General features: G+C 39.6%; 1 protein-coding gene across 2 annotated transcripts in view; it reads right to left on the reverse strand.

Annotated features, from left to right (window-relative positions):
• Nucleotides 1–19,261, reverse strand: part of CNTNAP2 (contactin associated protein 2) — a 2,024,023-nt gene that overhangs the window by 642,507 nt on the left and 1,362,255 nt on the right. For both annotated transcript variants that reach the window (XM_067041938.1, XM_067041937.1), the window contains one exon: nucleotides 10,018–10,218. In XM_067041938.1, coding sequence (XP_066898039.1) covers nucleotides 10,018–10,218 — 201 coding nt within the window. The remainder of the gene's footprint in view (nucleotides 1–10,017; nucleotides 10,219–19,261) is intronic.

Genomic DNA, 19,261 nt, shown 5'->3' on the forward strand with positions numbered 1-19,261 from the left:
TGATGCCATAGAGAGGTACATGGTGCACAACTGAGGGAATAAATCACTGCTACTCTAGAATTTCTCAGTTGTCCATCTAACAAATAATGTTTGCTGGTCAATTTTATGTATCAACTTATCTAGGCTAAGGTGCCCAGTCATTAAACCAAACACTAGCCTAGGTGTTGCCATGTAGGTATTTTATAGACATCATTAAAGTCTATTATCAATTGACTTTAAGTAAGAGTGGTTATGCCAGATAATCTGGATCGGCTGATTCTATCAGTTGAAAGGACTTAGAGTAAAGCTGAGGCAAATGTTATTTAAAAAGTATTATCTTTGCCTTCCTTGTATTCTCATAGCATCCAGCAGAGTAGTTTATATTCAATAAATGTTGCTGAATAAATAACTGAGCAATTTCTCAATAATAGTCTAGATATTTCCAAGATATTTTTATAGTAAAACTCTCTTTTTTTTCAATATCCTGTTTAAGACAGGTATTTTGAATGGAGCCGGAGGAATCAGGCTTGCTGACTTCAGACAATACTACAAAGCTACAGTATACTACTGACACAAAAAAGACATATAGATCAATGGAACAGGATAGAAAGCCCAGAAATAAACCCACGCGCCTATGGTCAGTTAATCTACAACAAAGGAGGCAAGGATATACAATGGAGAAAAGACAATCTCTTTAACAAGTGGTGCTGGGAAAATGGGACAGCTACATGTAAAAGAATGAAATTAGAACATTCTCTAACACCATATACAAAAATAAACACAAAATGGATTAAAGACCTAAATGTAAGACTGGATACAATAAAACTCCTAGAGGAAAACATAGGCAGAACACACTTTGACATAAATCACAGCAATATTTTTTTGGCTCTGTCTCCTAGAGTGATGGAAATAAAAACCAAAATAAACAAATAAGACCTAATTAAACTCAAAAGCTTTCGCACAGCAAAGGAAACCAGAAACAAAATGAAATGACAACCTACAGAATGGGAGAAAATATTTGCTAACGATGCTATCGACAAGGAATAAATTTCTAAAATATACAAACAGCTCATACAGATTAATATCAAAAAAACAAACAACCCAATCAAAAAACAAGCAGAAGACCTAATTAGACATTTATCCAAAGAAGACATACAGATGGCCAACAGGCACATGAAAATATGCTCAACATCACTAATTATTAGAGAAATGCAAATCAGAACTACAATGAGGTATCACCTCACACCCGTCAGAATGGCCATGATTAAAAAGTCTACAAATAATAAATGCTGGAGAAGATATGGAGAAAAAGGAACCCTCCTACATTGTTGCTGGGAATGTAAACTGGTGCAGCAACTATGGAGAACAGTATCCATACTGTTCCTTAAAAAACCAAAAATAGGGCTTCCCTGGTGGCGCAGTGGTTGAGAGTCCGCCTGCCGATGCAGGGGACATGGGTTCGTGCCCCAGTCTGGGAAGATCCCACATGCCGCGGAGCGGCTGGGCTCGTGAGCCATGGCCGCTGAGCCTGTGCGTCTGGAGCCTGTGCTCCGCAATGGGAGAGGCCACAACAGTGAGAGGCCTGTGTACCGCAAAAACAAACAAACAAACAAACAAAAAATACCAAAAATAGAGTTACCATATGATTCTGCAATCCCATTCCTGGGCATATATCCAGAGAAAACTCTAATTAAAAAAGACACATGCAGCCCAAAGCATCACTATTTACAATAGCCAAGGCACGGAAGCAACTTAAGTGCCCATCAACAAATGAATGAATAAAGAAGATGTGGTATATATACACAATGGAAAATTATTCAGCCATAAAAAACAACGAAATAATGCCATGTGCAGCAACATGGATGGACCCAGAGATTATCATATTAATTAAAGTAAGTCAGATAGAGAAAGACAAATATCATATCACTTATATGTGGAATCTTAAAAAATGATATAAATGAACATATTTACAAAACAGAAATAGACTCACAGACATAGAAACAAACTTATGGTTACCAAAAGGGGTAGTGTGGGGGGTGGAAGAGGTAAATTAGGAGTTTGGGATTAACAAATACACACTACTATATATAAAATAAATAACCAACAAGGACCTACTGTATAGCACAGGGAACTATATTCAATATCTTATAATAACCTATAATGGAAAAGAATCTGAAGAAGAATATATATATATGAATGAATATATATATATAAGTATCTATAACTGACTAACTTTGCTATAAACCTGAAACTAATACACTGTACATTAACTATACTTCAATTAAAAATGATTAATAAAAACATAATTTATCGAATCTGACCAATTAGGTTTGTCCTCACTTTATGATGTCATTAAAAAGTATAATTATAAAGATTATGTACAACCAAAAAAGTTTGATTTAAGCACATGAAGAGACAATTTTCAAATTCTGCAGAGTGATATAGGATTACTTCAAAGTTCTCATTTATTTCTATTTTAGTCATTAAAAAATGAAGCTACACACACATAGGCACTCACAAAATAAAATGGCAGCAATAAAAACAATCTTTATCATGCTATAGAAGGTCAACGTTCTTCAAAGTCTCACCTTAAAGCTCAAAATGTTGGCAACTTGAAATGAGTACACTTTTAGTAGAAGTCAGACAAGCTATCCTCAATAAATCTGACCTTAAGATAAATTTATTAATCAAAATATTGGATTTGACCCAAGGCCACTTGACAAAGAGTATTTCTAATCATAGACAGAAAAAGTAAATGCCAAGAGGGAAAATGTTCTTTCATGGTGGTTGAAGAGATGGGGTGGGTACAGATACTGCTGGGCTTAGTTCTACCCTCACTTTGGTGGCAGCACACTGACCTCTCTACATGTTCACACTTTCTTAATGTGTCAGAAAAAAAGGTTTATAGTAGGACAGATTTGCATTTGAACCCCAGCTTGCCCACTTCCAGCCGTAGTGATGTTCAGTGAGTTTATTCACCTCTTTGAGCCCTGTGTTTGCAAAATGGAGATAATAAAATCTACTTTGCATAACTTTGATAGTTAAATGAGATAAAATGTCACGGATGGTATTTTGGTCAATAGAATTTAATGGAAATCTCTACCTTTTTCTTCACCTCCTTTCTCAGAGCAGGTGTTCAATCTTTGCCAAGGCAAATTCCATACTCTCTTTTCTCCCGTGGGACCTGTTACGTTCCTTATCTTGTCTTATACCTTTAGCTTCATCCTCTTCACTGCCTCCTACATTTATAAACTTACCCATAACTCCCTCATCCTTAAAAACCCCAAACCCTCACTTGGGCTCTGCGTTCCGGTTAAGCAGCAATTTTATATACAGCCATCCCTTTACCATGGAACCTTTTGAAAACCTTCACTTGTTTCCTTTTGCCATTCATTCTTCAGCGGCAGCACCCAGCAGACCGCACAGACGTGAAACTGCAGTGGCCTCGCAACAGCCAAAGCCAGGGGCTGACTTCCCTCTTTGATGTCTCACCGCTAACCACCTCTCAGATCTCCTGTTTTTGCTTGTTACCTGTTGACTGTGAAACACACACGCCCCTTAGCTTCCCCATCATAAGGCTTCTCTAATTTGATTCTCTTCCTGCCGCTCTGCTCGTTACTTTTGAGTCCCTTTAGTTAGCAGCATCCACTCCTTAAATGACTCTTTCAAATTAGTATTTTCTTTCCTTCTGTTCTTTTCTTGCACCTCCCATGACCTCTTTGAGTCGTCTTGTGAAGGCTTGGCAACTGTTCACAGTCATCCGTTTTACCTTTACCCCTGGGTGCATGGCAAGACTGCATTTTCCCTTCTCCTAAAGTTACTCTACATATACACAATCACACATCCTGTTCATTCTACTATCTAAACTTAAAACCGTCTTTCCTCCTAATTCCCAGTGAACCTACAGGTCATCCAGTCTCCGCTGTACTCATGTGACATTGTACCAGATGGTCCATCGTACAAACTCTGCCCTTCCTGGATTCTACCCTCCTCATCACAGCCAGAATACCCTTACTTACAACCATTTCCTTTGCCCTTGGAGTGAAACCCTTACCATCACTCAGAGACTCTGGACTGATCTCCTCAAGTCTGCTTTCCTCTCTCTCACCCTCACGTTCTCTGCTGCAGCCACTCTGACCTCTCTCATTTCCTTCAAAGTCCTGTGTCCCTTGACCTGCATCTCAGAATTACTGCACATTCTCACATCTCAAACCTAGATGTCCCCCTGCCATTTTTTTCTTAGTTAACTCGAATGAATCCTTCACATCTCAGCCTACATATCACAATTCCTGATACACAAGAAACAATACATATATACGGATTGATTAGCCGAGACTTTGATCCACTCCTACCCGCACTGCTGAAGTAGTCTCTACTCTGCCCTGTGACCATTCTGTCCCTTTTAACTACAGGGTCCTCTATGAAGATGCCAGTTGCCTGGGTGTAGACTATTGCTAGATTTAACTTTCTAATTTTACCTTTTAGCTATTACTATCTTCATTGCTTGTCCCATTTAATTGTATCCTCCAATTTCATTACAGTTATTTAACATAATAATTAAGTAGATAAATGATTAATCTTTTGATTAACATACTGACTAGTCAAATGAAACTCATTCACGGAAAATGCCAGTCTTTAGTTGCAGTTGAGCAATGTTTTATCTATGTTGTTTCAAGAGTTAAACATCATAGTTTCTTATAATGCACATCACAAGCTGAAAATTCACTTTATTGATAGCTTCACCGAAGTTTAGAATTTTTTTCTAAAGATAGGTTATACGTTACAATGCCAGACTCATGTTTTCTTGTCTTTTGGATGCCACTAAATCACAGTTCAGTATCATCAAAGTATATTGAATTTTACACAGCTTACTTAACAGGTAAAAATTGTGAACATAACTCCTTTTCAACAGATACAAAATCTAATAGTAAACTACCCAAAAGGATGGATAATTTATACTGTTTTTTTCCAAAAAAGAAGCAATAAAACTACGACTTATGAGAATAAAACTACATGGCACAATGAAAAACACTGGGAACAAATGATATCAACACTAAATATAGTCAGAAAAATAGGAAACATATCAACTTTATATCCCTATAACTAAATATTTATATATGTAGGGAATAAATACTTCAGAAGAAAATGCTTAATTAGAAAGTATAAAGTTTTGTAAAATAAATACATGACAACAGTGCATCTAAAATACACAAATAAGCATTTAAAATCAGGCTAATAGGTCTTATCCAAATATAGAGAAATATTTTTGCCATTTAAAAGCATTAGGATTGTTGACTAAGTCTTGACTCAAGTGGGATCTAATACACTTTCTCCTGGTGTCTAATTTATCAAATTTAAGTTCTTGAGGTATTTATTTTCAGAAGTAGATTTCATTGTTTAAAGATTTCTGCCTTTCATTAAGTTCAGATACCAGTATATTTGCAGTTCTGGGGATATAAATATAAAACATGTTAACATCCTTGTGGTTTTGGATAGCTATTAATGGTTTTTGGTGGTTTTTTTTTCCATTTGGGTAGAATTAATTTGTTTATTTTCAAATTGGTATGAAATAAAATAACCTTGTCTTTGTTCTGTGTCTTTTGTAAAGTTGATTGAGGACAACTGAATTAATAGTTGCATTGCAATGATAGATATGACCATGACCATAGAGAACGGCAAAAGCATTACTTTAAAATTGATTCCGTTTAAAAATTTTGTAGTAATAAAAAGAAGTGATGGGACTTTCCTGGTGGCGCAGTGCTTAAGAATCTGCCTGGCAATGCAGGGTACACGGGTTTGAACCCTGGTCTGGGAAGATCCCACGCACCACAGAGCAACTAAGCCTGTGAGCCACAACTACTGAACCTGTGTGCCACAACTACTGAAGCCACATGCCTAGAGCCCGTGCTCCGCATCAAGAGAAGCCACCACAATGAGAAGCACGCGCACCGCAACCAAGAGTAAACCCTGCTTGCTGCAACTAGAGAAAGCCCACGCGCAGCAACGAAGAACCAACGCAGCCAAAGAAATGAATAAATAAATAAATAATTTAAAAAGTGATAACATTGTAAGTCATATATTACTATCCTTGTAAAAGTTTTGAGAAACCATTAATGAGTAAATCTACATTTGTTAGCTAATGGTGTGGTACAACCGAAGATTTATCAAAATAAAAATGAGGTCCATATACATGTAAAATCAACTCTTTATCATAAGTATCATTAGCAACTACAGAACCCCAAATGAACTCTTGAGGGTAAGGCTCTTAAAACAAAGAATAACTTTTTAAGTACATAGCTAGTACAAACCCATTTGATATTCATTTTACCCTTGATCTTAGCCAAAAGGCCGAGAAGCGATTGATATTCATTTTAATTGCCATGACTATACTGAATATACTTTGTACTCAAACAGATGCCACAAGTGCTACTACAGAAGTTCCAATATAATTCAGCCTTAGTTAAGAATGAGTAAACGGATATTTAAAATGGAACGGTACCAGGAAGGAGGGAAAAAAACAATTACAGAAAACATCAGCTCCTTAAAATAGCAAATTAAAGATTTGTATTAAATTGTATTCTTTCATACTTGGACATATACAGAATATAGTAATACAGGAAAACTTGCCATATCAACCACTCCTTTTCCTTGCCTCAGCTGTCTACAGATTAATTAACCCTGAAAATAGAAACTGGGATATGAAAAATGACTAAGAAGAGTAGGCTGAAATTCACTTTACAATAATTAGTCTACAAAAAGGATTTTTAAAATACCACTATGCCAATTTATTTTAGCTGGACGAACAGGTAGTTACACATGCCATTTTATTTCAGTTGGTCAGACAAGTTCTAATATTCCCTTTCATCTTCTCCCACACAGAGAGAGGACTGACGTCTTAAAATCCAAGACGAGAGGCCTCATGCCATAAATTAAAGATGATATTTTTCAGGGTATGTGTTCACAGAATGACACATGGATGTTTGTTAAAAGCAAACATTCCTGGGCCCCAACCAAGTTCTCCCGAGTCAGAATCATGGGATCGGCATTGTGACGGGCAACCCGAAGATTCTGATGTACACACTTGTTTAAAACCAACTGACTGAAGGTTGAGTGAGGAAATATTTAAAACAATATATCTGTCATTTCATTCCAGTCAGCAAACATTTATTGAGTCTGATCCTATGTGAGTAAAAATTTGATACATGGAGGGTGTCCCCAAAGGCAAGAAGCATGTGATAACGTGATTTTCAACGCACAATTTAGTAAGTATAATAATAACCTGCAAACGTCTGCAAACACAAAGAAAATGTGTGCTTATCGTACAGATTAACAATTCACTCTTGATTTCAATTTAGTAGTTCTTCCCCTGAAAAGATGTCTGGAGGTTGAAGAGAAGTGTGTTTAGCTTATTATGAGAAAATGTAATAGAAGTCTTTTTAAAAACAAATTGATCCTGTTTCCTGATGGTTTTGGACATCCTGTGTTTCCAAAAGGAGGGTAATAAGTGTGTGAGGCTTCCTGGTGGCTGGGGGAAGGCACAGAGTGTACCAATGAGGGAAGGGAAGGAATGAACTACAAGACCAGAACCGCTAAAAGCAAATTGTTTCTCTTACCTCTAGCCTAATTCTCCTGGTGCCTGAACTGTAAGATAAACTTATTTGGAGGTTGCATTGTGTTTTTTAACCACTAGAGCAAAAATTCAAACAGTAAAAGTTGACTTTGGAGTTTAATAGAGGAATGGAAGCAAATAAAGAAAACAAAGCTGATGGTACCCAGTTACTTTTCTGGTCAGCAGTTTTCCCTCACACCCACCGCTGCAGGACTGGAGACCCGATGGACTGGAATCTGTGGAATGAACTTCCACAAGGAGCACTCACCGCGGGAACTGAGGGCAGGCAAGCCGATGGGACTCATTAACTGCGCCTAGTGCTCTGGGTTTTCTATAATCGTTGGTTGACTTGTCTTAGCACTGGAAACAGGATCCAGTAAAAATAAAATGAAAGGCTGAAATAAGTGAAGGTGGAGAGAAGAACAGTTGTAGGGACCTTCAGGGATCTCCACCGCACACCGCACACCGCGCACAGCTATGGTTCTCACAGTGTCTCTAGAGCAGCGATACCGCCATCACCGGGAACTCACTGCACGAGCGCACTCAGGCTGCCAGAGCAAAATACCATCGGCTGAGTGGCTTGAACAGCAGACATTTCTTTTCTGACAGTTCCGGAGGCGGTAAGTCCAAGATCAAGGTACTGGCCAGTTTGGTTTCTGGTGAGAGCGCTCTTTCTGACTCTTCCTGTTTTTATAAACCACCAATTCAGTCAGATTAGGAATCCAACCTTATAACCTCAGTTAACCTTAATTATCTCCTAAAAGCCCTATCTCAAATACGGTCACATTAGGGACTAGGACTTCAACGTGTGAATTTGAGGGGGGGGGCCATAATTCAGTCCCAAACACTCGTTACTAATGAAAATTCTGGAGCCCCACCTCCGACCTACTGAATCAGAAATTCAGGGAACGAAGCCCAGCAGTTTGTTTCTCATTAATCCCCCCGGGTTATTCGCATGCACACTAAAGCCTGAGAAGCACGGGCCTCCAGGGAAAATTCTCAGCATCGCATTTCATTTCCTCCACGGTTTCTCCCATTTTTACTTTCCAGCCTTATTTCTTACTGCTCTTTGACACGAACTCTGCTTCTTTTAAACGACTGGTCACCGTGGCCTGAAAGATCATCTGTGTTCTGTCTTCCAGACCCTTGTTTCCTGTCACCAACCTCTTCAATGAAGCCTCACTGCAACATCCCAGCCAGTCACGCCTTCTTTCTCCAAAGAGCAGAAGCACTGCTTGTCTGAGCCAATCATTTTCATATTTTACAGATTTTACTTTCTTACAGTTCATAGGTTATACTTGTCTGTAATTTTAGCACAAGCCTTGGCACATAAAAGCACTTAAATCTTCAAAACATTATATACTGTTTTGCTTACAACTCTTCTCTGTGACTTCCTACAACACTGGCTCCAATGCAACACTAATTTGGGGCATCAAACAGTCCCTCGGTCTCTGACATAATGCCACTTCCAAAGTTGTTTAATAATAAAAAAATCATCAATAGACTATTTGCTCTTTATTAAATCCTTAAGTGCATCAAGACTTATGACAGGCACTTAGTCTATCCCCTGATTAAAGTCTCACAATCACCCTGAAACAGGCATTATGACCCCTCTTTGACTGAAAGACACTGGAAACGGAGGCAGAGAAGTTCAATGAACTCCCCCAAAGTCACAAACCCAAGAAGCAGCAAGGCCGAAAAGTGTGAACATATGTTTCTCTGACTCAAAGCACATGCTTTATTTCTATGTTATACTATAGACGAAGAGATTTAGTTTGCTGTCAACATAATGAATTTATTGCCAAGAATCCCAGAGTGTATGGCTCTTGTGGTAAAGATACTTCCAATATACCCTTTGTAAACTCTATCTTCTTTACCCCCAACACACACACACACACACACAAGTCCTGAAGCACTGCTAAACGTAAGCCATCATGAAAAAAAAAGGGCAGACTTCTTGAGACCAACAGATACTGTTAAATGACTACAGACAACAAACAGCTCTAAATTCTATCGCTATTCTATAGGCTATTTACCTGCAGACAGCCTTCGGAATTCTTTCATCTCTATGTTAGAGACAACTGAAGAACTCAAAGGGAATTACTTGAAAGTTCACAGGAGCTTTGACAAACTTTTGCCCAAAGCAAATACTGATAATTACGCACTAGAAGCACTCACACACACACACATATATGCATATAAAATTTTTAAATCGCTGTCAGAAACAATGGAATTTTTTTTGAAAAAATGGTATTTCTTAGCTTCCTTCTCCAGAAAGAAAAAACGAGTGGTTATATTTTACTTTCACAGCTGCCTGTGCTTTGAAGACTGGACTGTTAAGATAATAAGCCACACCTGTTGGACTGTTTGGGTAATTCCAATCACCAGCTGAGATAGTAATTAAAAGTAACATTCCACTCTCAGCCTACCTGGGGTGTTCAACAACCGGGACATCTTGCAGAAATAGGAGATGTACTGTTCACAGTACTCGGCACTGTTGGTGATGGCGCTGACCTGGTCCATGGAGGCGCTGTAAATGAGCTGTGTCACCGAGTGCTTTTCTGGGTTGTAGCCCACCACAGTCGTCTGCATCTGCAAATCATGAGACACTATGGTCCATACTTTGTCCTCTGTGGGGAGAAAAATGCCACGACGATGGGTCATTAGTATGCAAATGCATCTTCAATGTCAGAAAATAAGTGAGCTATACTTTCACTGGTGTTTTCCCTGAACTGCTGGAGAACAGAGCTAAGGATAGTAATCCTTAAAGTAACCCTCACCCTTTCTCACACTTAAGTTCTGCTTATATAGACAGAGTAGAAAAGTAATATTTTTTATTAAAAACAAACACAAGATACCTCCTGAAAATGAAACCAAATAGCCTGAGAATCTGGTTGATACTCTAATATCTGCAGCATTGAACGTGAGGCCCATTGTATTCCGAAGCCTTCCTGACTCTAATCCCTCACTCCTTCCGTAAAACAGTATTTGTTCCTTCCTAAATGAACTACGTGCTCTCAAGCCTCTGGATCTTTGTACATGCTGTTTGCTCTAATCAGAATATGCATACTCATCTTGTCAACAAATATTCTTTTCACTCTGACCTTTCAGTTATAATTAGACACTGCATGCTCTGTTATTGGAATGCTGTACACATGTGAGATGATGCAAACAAGTAATTATCTTGGTGTTTTGGACCCTGAAAATTTCAATATGTGAAAAGGAGAAGCATATATTTGATGAGATTAAATTAAAATCCTATAGAGTTCTGCATTTGAATTAGAAGCATCACTATGAGCCCAGGATGATGTTACCTTTTTAAAAATGTAGACATAAGTCTTAGTTCTGTCCACTGAATAAGCCCCCAAACAAGGACCAACCTCTGGCACCAGACTGTCATCACTCAATACCATTTTCCATTCAGAGAAAACTAAGCTCCCAGAGAAAGGGCTGATTCCGGGCTGGAAACTGGTAAGAGGAGCCTGGAACATACTGTCACTTCAGAAACAAACCACTGGAGACAGTGAGTGGTTCAAAAAACCCCAGGGCCAAAGAAGGATGATTTTAACTAACATCAATAAGAATTTCCTGCGATGAATTAAAATACAACGAGTATTTAACGCCATGAGTTTGTACCCAAAAAAAGAAATGTCTAATTTTGGAATATGCTGGGTAACTAACTCATTACTTTGAATATTGGTAAATAGAGGCAAAGAATCCAGCATTTAGTCTACCTTAGCCATATGAAGTGTAATGTAACTAAATACTTTCTTTTTTTTTTTTTTTTTTTTTTTTTTTGCAGTACGCGGGCCTCTCACTGTTGTGGCCTCTCCCGTTACGGAGCACAGGCTCAGCGGCCATGGCTCACGGGCCCAGCCGCTCCGTGGCATGTGGGATCTTCCCGGACGGGGGCACGAACCCGTGTCCCCTGCATCGGCAGGCGGACTCTCAACCACTGCACCACCAGGGAAGCCCCCTAAATACTTTCTTTATGGAAATATTTCAGCTCATAAATGAAGGCTAAATGATAAATTTTTTAACTTCTAACAAGTTAGTAGGATCTAAGTAGGATTATCCATGGTCGCTAATATAACAAGTAAAACCAGAGGAGATGTGCCCCCTGGAGACCAGGAAGGGAGGGCAAGCACACAGCATTACATGTGGAGGGGTGCGGACAAAATTCAGAGATGAATTTCACCAAACTTATAGACCTACCTGCCAACTTCTAGAAAATATAGGGGAAAGGGGAACATGTTAAATGTCACCAAAGGGAAACAGCAAAATCCATGCTGTAGAAAACTGTATACATCATACAATCTAGTTTTTCAACAGGTGCGTGATAAATTACAAAGGAAGAGAGAGAGACACACACAGGAGAGAGACAGACAGAGAGACAGAGAGCTTTAGATTAAGAGAGATGAGAGATGTCCTGAGCTTGCCCCTCCTGAGGTCTTCCTATTTCAGGAAATGGCAACTCCACTCATCCAGTCCGAGGACAAAAGCCTTGGAGTCGCCCTCAACTCTTCCCGTTCTTCCGCGTCCTCCCGCAGCCTGGCAGTGACCCCCGCCTGCTCTACCTTCAATAATTATTCCGAATCTGGGCACTCCTCACCCCCACGCCCCGCCCGCCACCGCGATGGTCGCAGCCCCAGGGCGGCTCACCTGCGTCCCACAGTAACCTCTAACCAGCCCCCTCCTTCCACCCCGGCGCCCTCACGCCTGCCTTCGACACGTCAACCAGGCTGAGGATTTCGAGCACAAGTCAGATTCCGACACAGCTCGGGGTCCCCACACGGCACCCGGTCTCGTTCACAGACAAAGTCTAGTTCTTAGAATAGTGACAGGCCCTCCGAGATCCGGCTCTTCCTTGCCGCCCTGCTCATCTCCCCCTTGCTCCTTGGGCTCTGCCTCCTTGGAGACTCGCACTTGCTCTTTCCTGCATCTAGAGCCTTCTTTCCTCAAGCCCACTCTATCCAGATCTCAGCTCCAGTGACAACCTTTCCTTCCCGAGTCCCACCCCACCACAGATGCTCTCCATCTACCTGTCCAGCTTTGCTTTTCTCCATAACGTTTATCTCTATCTTAGGGCACATTTAAATTGTTTTTAAATGTCTTGTCTCCCACCATTTGAAGGCAAGAAAGCAGGGATTGTTTCAATGCTATATGCATCGTGTTTAGGATGGTAATTGACATATAGCAGGTCTTCAAAAATATTAGTTGAATAGAAGAATGAATTAATTAAAATAAACAGAATATAAATACTTAATCTAGGAACTTTTAAAAATCACTTTGGTTCAAGTTCTGCAGAGACTATCCTTAGAGACTGTGGACAGGCCACGTCACTCCTCTGAGCCAGAATTTCCCTTCATCCGTTAAAACATGCCTCTCTATCAGAAGACTTCCCAGCTTGCTGCTCTTAAATTGATTGAAAGAAGTTCAGTTATGGTGTTCCCTGTAGTCATTTTCTATAGATAATTGCTTTTCCAGTTTTATCTTTGGCCTGATCAGAACTACCTTCCTTTAGCTCCTCTGATACAGCAAGAAAAGCTACAGTATATTTTGGTAATTCTGTCACTTTCTGACATGATTCTGAAAACAAACTGATTGTCATTTATATCCAGACCTTCAGATTTACCTTCACCTAGTTAAAAATTCATTAATTGAATTAGGTTACTTCTATCACTTTTCTGTTACAATAAGTCTATGGCATAGAATTCTCAAATGTTTGACACCGCTTACTCTTTCCTCCCTCCCTCCTTCCTCTCTTCTTTCTTTCCCTCCCTCCCTTCCTTCCTTCCTTGTTTCTTTCTCTCTCCCTCTTTTTCTTTAAAAACAAATCCTTACCAAGAGCCTTGTCCTGTAGCACTGTTCCACACCTCTCTTTAACTTTTGATGGAACAGCATTCTAATCTGACCCTCCTTTAAATATCATAAGCCCCTTTTTATATATACAAAATACGTTCATAAAGGCAAACATTAATTAAGCAAGTAAAACAAAATGATCACCCATTATGGTCTCTGTCAATAACTTTAAAAAGATTAACCAATTTGTTAATGTTGGTGAATCTCTAACATTTTGGTCCTGGTTTAGGTCTTGACCCTAAACTCTAGTTCTAGTCATCTCAGCACACACATTTCATCATCAAAACCCTGCACATTATATCTTTATATTTGTTTTATAGTCCACTCATACATTCAACAAATATTATCATGTACCTAATATATGACCAGTACAGATCTAGGCACCATGGAAACCTAAGCAAAAAAAAAAGCATTCATGAAATTTTGCAGCTTACATTCTTACATTCTAGTGGAGAAAACAGATAATAAGCAAAATTAAAAGAATACACATATATATAGTTAGCCAGTGATAATGGCGAGGAGAAAAACTAAATCAGGGAAGGGAAGAATAGGCTGTGTGTATGGGGATTGCATTTGTGTGTGTGTGTGTGTGTGTGGTACGCGGGCCTCTCACTGTTGTGGCCTCTCCCGTTGCGGAGCACAGGCTCCGGATGCGCAGGCTCAGCGGCCATGGCTCACGGGCCCAGCCGCTCCGCGGCATGTGGGATCCTCCCGGACCGGGGCACGAACCCGTGTCCCCTGAATCGGCGGGCGGATTCTCAACCACTGCGCCACCAGGGAAGCCCCATGGGGATTGCATTTTTAAACACAGAGGAAACCATAAAAGCCCTGGGAAAGTGACATTTGAATAAATAAGGTAGCTATCCAGCAAGCCATGTATCTGTCTGGGGAAAAGTATTCCAGACAGAGGGAATGAAAATGCAAATGTTCTAAATCTGGAAGATTCCTGGGGCTTCCCTGGTGGCGCAGTGGTTGAGAGTCCGCCTGCCGATGCAGGGGACACGGGTTCGTGCCCCGGTCCGGGAGGATCCCATATGCCGCGGAGCAGCTAGGCCCGTGAGCCATGGCCGCTGAGCCTGTGCGTCCGGAGCCTGTGCTCCGCAACGGGAGAGGCCACAACAGTGAGAGGCCCGCGTACCGCAAAATAAATAAATAAATAAATAAATAAATAAATCTGAAAGATTCCGGATGTCCTTCAGGTACACAAGAAAGCCAGTGAGTGACCAAAGGGGAGGGGAGCAGAAGTTGAAGGCAGACATGTAATGAGAATGGGTGGACTGTAACCTGACAGTGAGATGGAAAGCCACTGGCTTTGGAAGGTTTGGAGCAATTGAAAGTAGTTTGCTTTAACTTAATCTTTGACATACTATTCTTTGCTGCAATAAAATTATACTTCAGAGGGGTTTGAAAAATAATACATATATATCTTTATAAAGATTTAAAACTTCATACAGTGTCATGGCATTATGAAAGGTAATATATAAGCTCTATTTTGATAGCATAAAACAATTACTGTTGATGCATCTTGCAAATTATTATTATTACTATTTTATTTATTTATTTATTTTGTGGTATGCGGGCCTCTCTCTGTTGTGGCCTCTCCCATTGCGGAGCACAGGCTCTGGACGCGCAGGCTCAGCGGCCATGGCTCACGGGTCTAGCCGCTCTGCGGCATGTGAGATCCTCCCGGACCAGGGCACGAACCCATGTCCCCTGCATCGGCAGGTGGACCCTCAACCACTGCGCCACCAGAGAAGCCCACAAATTACTTTTTAATGCTTGCATATTTCACATTGCGATGGCTCCTTTGGAGCTATTAAATCTTAAATGACAAATGGATATTAACAATTTTGCAGATATCCAGCATCTAGAAGAAAGTTATGCTGTATAGATTTTTCTTCACTAGTATCATAAGTGGAAAAATTAAAAATCTATTCCCATATTCACAGTGTGTTTATATAGCATGTATTGTAAGATATGTGTGTAATGCAAAAAAAACCTAATGTGTATGGAAACTTCTAATTTCTGCCACTGTCCATTTTCATGAAGAAGCAATTGATAAGCTAGTGTATTTTAAGTATTCTTTTTGGATTACTGTGTTATGAAAATGGCCTTTGTGATTACTTAGTGCTTAGTATCTGTCGCATCACTCATTTCCATGTTTAAAAACTGTCACATTGTACATTGTTTTAAATATAGCTGATTTAACGATATGTTTCCAATACTGGGGCACATCTGGAACACACTGTGGGAATACATCCCTCTCCTTGGCACTTACAGGGTCCTCAAGATTACCCAGCTTAGTTGTGTTGACATATGTACATTAGAAAGTTCCCGCTGCTACCTGTATCAGTGACCCCATATCCTTATCCTAACTGTGATTCTCAGGTAATTCACTTCATGAGAACTCCGTTCCTGGCACAGTTGGAGTTATGACCAGGGCCCGATAATGCCAGGAAATGACCAGTGAAGAAAGCAAAGAATTACTCCTCCCAGAATATAACCAGTTTCTTCATCATGCATATGGCTGGTCTTTGACTCTTTTCCATGTTATCCATATGCAATCTGAAGTTCACAGTACAGAGCAGGTCTTTATACAGCACATTTTAATTAAAGTCCAATCTGAGCTAAATCCAGAGGAAAAAAAATTTTGTGTCCCATACATCTGAATATGCATCTAAGTGTTTCTGATTTTCAAGCAGCATCATGGTTCTGGTTATTGACCAATTTGTCAATCCGGGAGATTTTTACACCTTTATTCATATTAACTCTGAAATGATCTTTAAAATTAAGGGAATATTATATTATAAATTACCTAAATTTAAAATGGTGTATAAAGCTTGTCAGGCAGGCATCAGCAACATCTACTTGTAGTCCAAATCCCTGAGCAGCCCTATTACCTATTACAGTAATTCTACAGGAATGACTTTGGGTCTCTCACTCTGAGACTAAGTAACACAGCTGGAACTGAACTATAATACATGCCTCACCTAAGATTTTCCATATTGCATGTAAAACTTGGCCTGCTGCATAAAACTAGTGAATTCAATTTTGCATATCCTTAAATTTCTTCTCTATCTCATAAACTGCATTCTGATAACTAGGTTTGTGGTTTTCTTTGAGCATAGAAGTCTTAATAGCTATTATCCTGATTCAGTAAATCAACAACTGAACCTCAACTATGAGGAAGATATGAGCAAGGATCGCCAATGAAATGCTACAGCATCAATAAGAATTGCTTACATGTTTGTAGCCTTACAGGAGGACACAGCCACGGGAAGAAGCCTACCATTTAAAAGAAACCATGTTCTCATGTGAAAAATTTTGAGTTCTACATAGCATCAAGACAATGTCATTTTTTTTTTTTTTTTTTTTTTTTTTTTTTTTTGCAGTACACGGGCCTCTCACTGTTGTGGCCTCTCCCGTTGTGGAGCACAGGCTCAGCGGCCATGGCTCACGGGCCCAGCCGCTCCGCGGCATGTGGGATCTTCCTGGACCGGGGCACGAACCCGTGTCCCTTGCATTGGCAGGCGGATTCTCAACCACTGCACCACCAGGGAAGCCCAAGACAATGTCATTTTAGAGAGAATCCATTTTGAATCTCTTCAATTAGAGATTAAGAAACGAAGTGTAATAGAGTTACCACATGATCCTGCAATCCCACTCCTGGGCATATATCCAGAAAAGACAAAAACTGTAGTTCAGAAAGATACATGCACCTCAATGTGCACAGCAGCACTACTTACAATAGCCAAGACATGGAAACAACCTAAGTGTGCATCAATGAATGGCTAAAGAAGATTTTATATATATATATTATAAAATAATATATATTTATAAAATGGAATATTAGCCATAGAGAGAATGAAATATTGTCATTTGCAGCAACATGGATGGACCTAGGGATTATCATACTAAGTGAAGTAAGTCAGAGAAAGACAAGTATCACATGATATCACTTATATGTGGAATCTAAAAAAAATACAAATGAACTAATTTACAAACAGAAACAGTCTCACAGACACAGAAAACAAACTTTCTCAAAGGGGAAAAGGGTGGGGGAAGGGATAAATTAGGAGTATGGGATTAACAGATGCACTACTATATATAAAATAATACAACAAGGATTTACTGTATAGCACAGGGAACTATATTCAATATCTTATAATAACCAATAATGGAAGAGAATCTGAAAAAGAATATATATGTACGAATCACTTTGCTGTACACCTGAAAGTAACACAATATTGTAAATCAATCATACTTCAAATTTTTAAAAAAGTGTCGGGCTTCCCTCGTGGTGCAGTGTTTGCGAGTCCGCCTGCCGATGCAGGGGACGCGGGTTCGTGCCCCGGTCCGGGAGGATCCCGCGTGCCGCGGAGCGGCTGGGCCCGTGAGCCATGGCCGCTGGGCCTGCGCGTCCGGAGCCTGTGCTCCGCAACGGGAGAGGCCACAGCAGTGAGAGGCCCACGTACCAAAAAAAAAAAAAGTGTCAGAAGTGATAAGTGGCTTGACTAAATGAATACGAAAAGTTAGTGGCAAAATAATGGAAACTTTGTCCGCTAATTCTGGATTTAGTGCTCTTTTCACTACACATGTCTTCGACCCAGTGGTGATATGCTTGGTGACATGTCAAAATATTTCTTGTCTTCCCCACAGCACCCCACTAATTTTCAGGGGGCAGGGGAATATAGACTTTTAAAATATTATTTTAAATTACAATATACAAGTTATGACATCAAGAAAAATGTCATAAAACAGTAATATAATTCAATCATGAATTCATTCATAAACCATTACTGAGTTTTTGATCTGTTTCAGCATGATGTTAGGTTCTGGAAGTACAAGGATGAAAGACTCGAGTTCCTGCCCTCAACAAGCCTGCGGTCCAATGGAGGGGAGAAAACATTAAGCTTGAAATTGCAAATTACGAACGGGTGCTAAAACAGATATATGCACAGGGTCTTGTGAGTTCACATGGAAAGGCTGTATAACCCAGCTTTAGACAGCCAGGAAGTGACCAAGAGGACATGGCATTTTCAGTGAATGATGAAGGTTAAATAGGGAGGAGCCATATGAAGATGGTGATAAAAGCAGTTTCATTCTTCTTATAGCTCAGACCATTAAATACCTTGGAGACAAAACATTCAGTAAATGGGATCTGGATCCCAATTAGAAATTTGCCAACTGGAAATTGAAGGGTCTGGAATGGTGAAGTATAAGATTGCAGTCATAACAATTGCATATGGGTTGAAAGTTCTAGTAGATCATCATGGTGTACATGTTGAAATGCTGTGGAGATAGAAGATTAACTTATATTTTTAAAAATATTTCTCCAAAGGCATGTAGGACAAGCCCACAGTTAACATCATACTCAACAGGGAACAGCTGAAAGCTTTTCCTCTAAAAATCTGCAACAAGTCAAGGGGAATACAATTAGGGATAAAGCCTAGGGATACCTAGGCTTTAATTTTATATTTGATGCTCTATTTCTTAATCTGGGTGTTGGATACAAACTAGAAATACTTCATATTGAAACAAACAATTAACAGGTACCTCATTTCAGGTAAACTTTATATGAATTCCAGACTTGTAACAGTAATAATCTAGGAAATACTGGTCATTTTACATGAGCTATGTGTGCTTTACTGCATAAGTCACAGAACAATTTCTTATATAGTTGCTTATCCAAAGTATTAAATAATTCTACAAACTATGTTAGGTTATAATGATGGTAGGCTATGATGGTTTTTTGTTTTTGTTTCATTTTTTAGTCATTTGTCAGAGGATCTATTTGACAATTTCATCAGT

The sequence above is a fragment of the Kogia breviceps genome, chromosome 9 (assembly GCF_026419965.1).
Source record: "Kogia breviceps isolate mKogBre1 chromosome 9, mKogBre1 haplotype 1, whole genome shotgun sequence".
NCBI classification, from domain to species: domain Eukaryota; kingdom Metazoa; phylum Chordata; class Mammalia; order Artiodactyla; family Physeteridae; genus Kogia; species Kogia breviceps.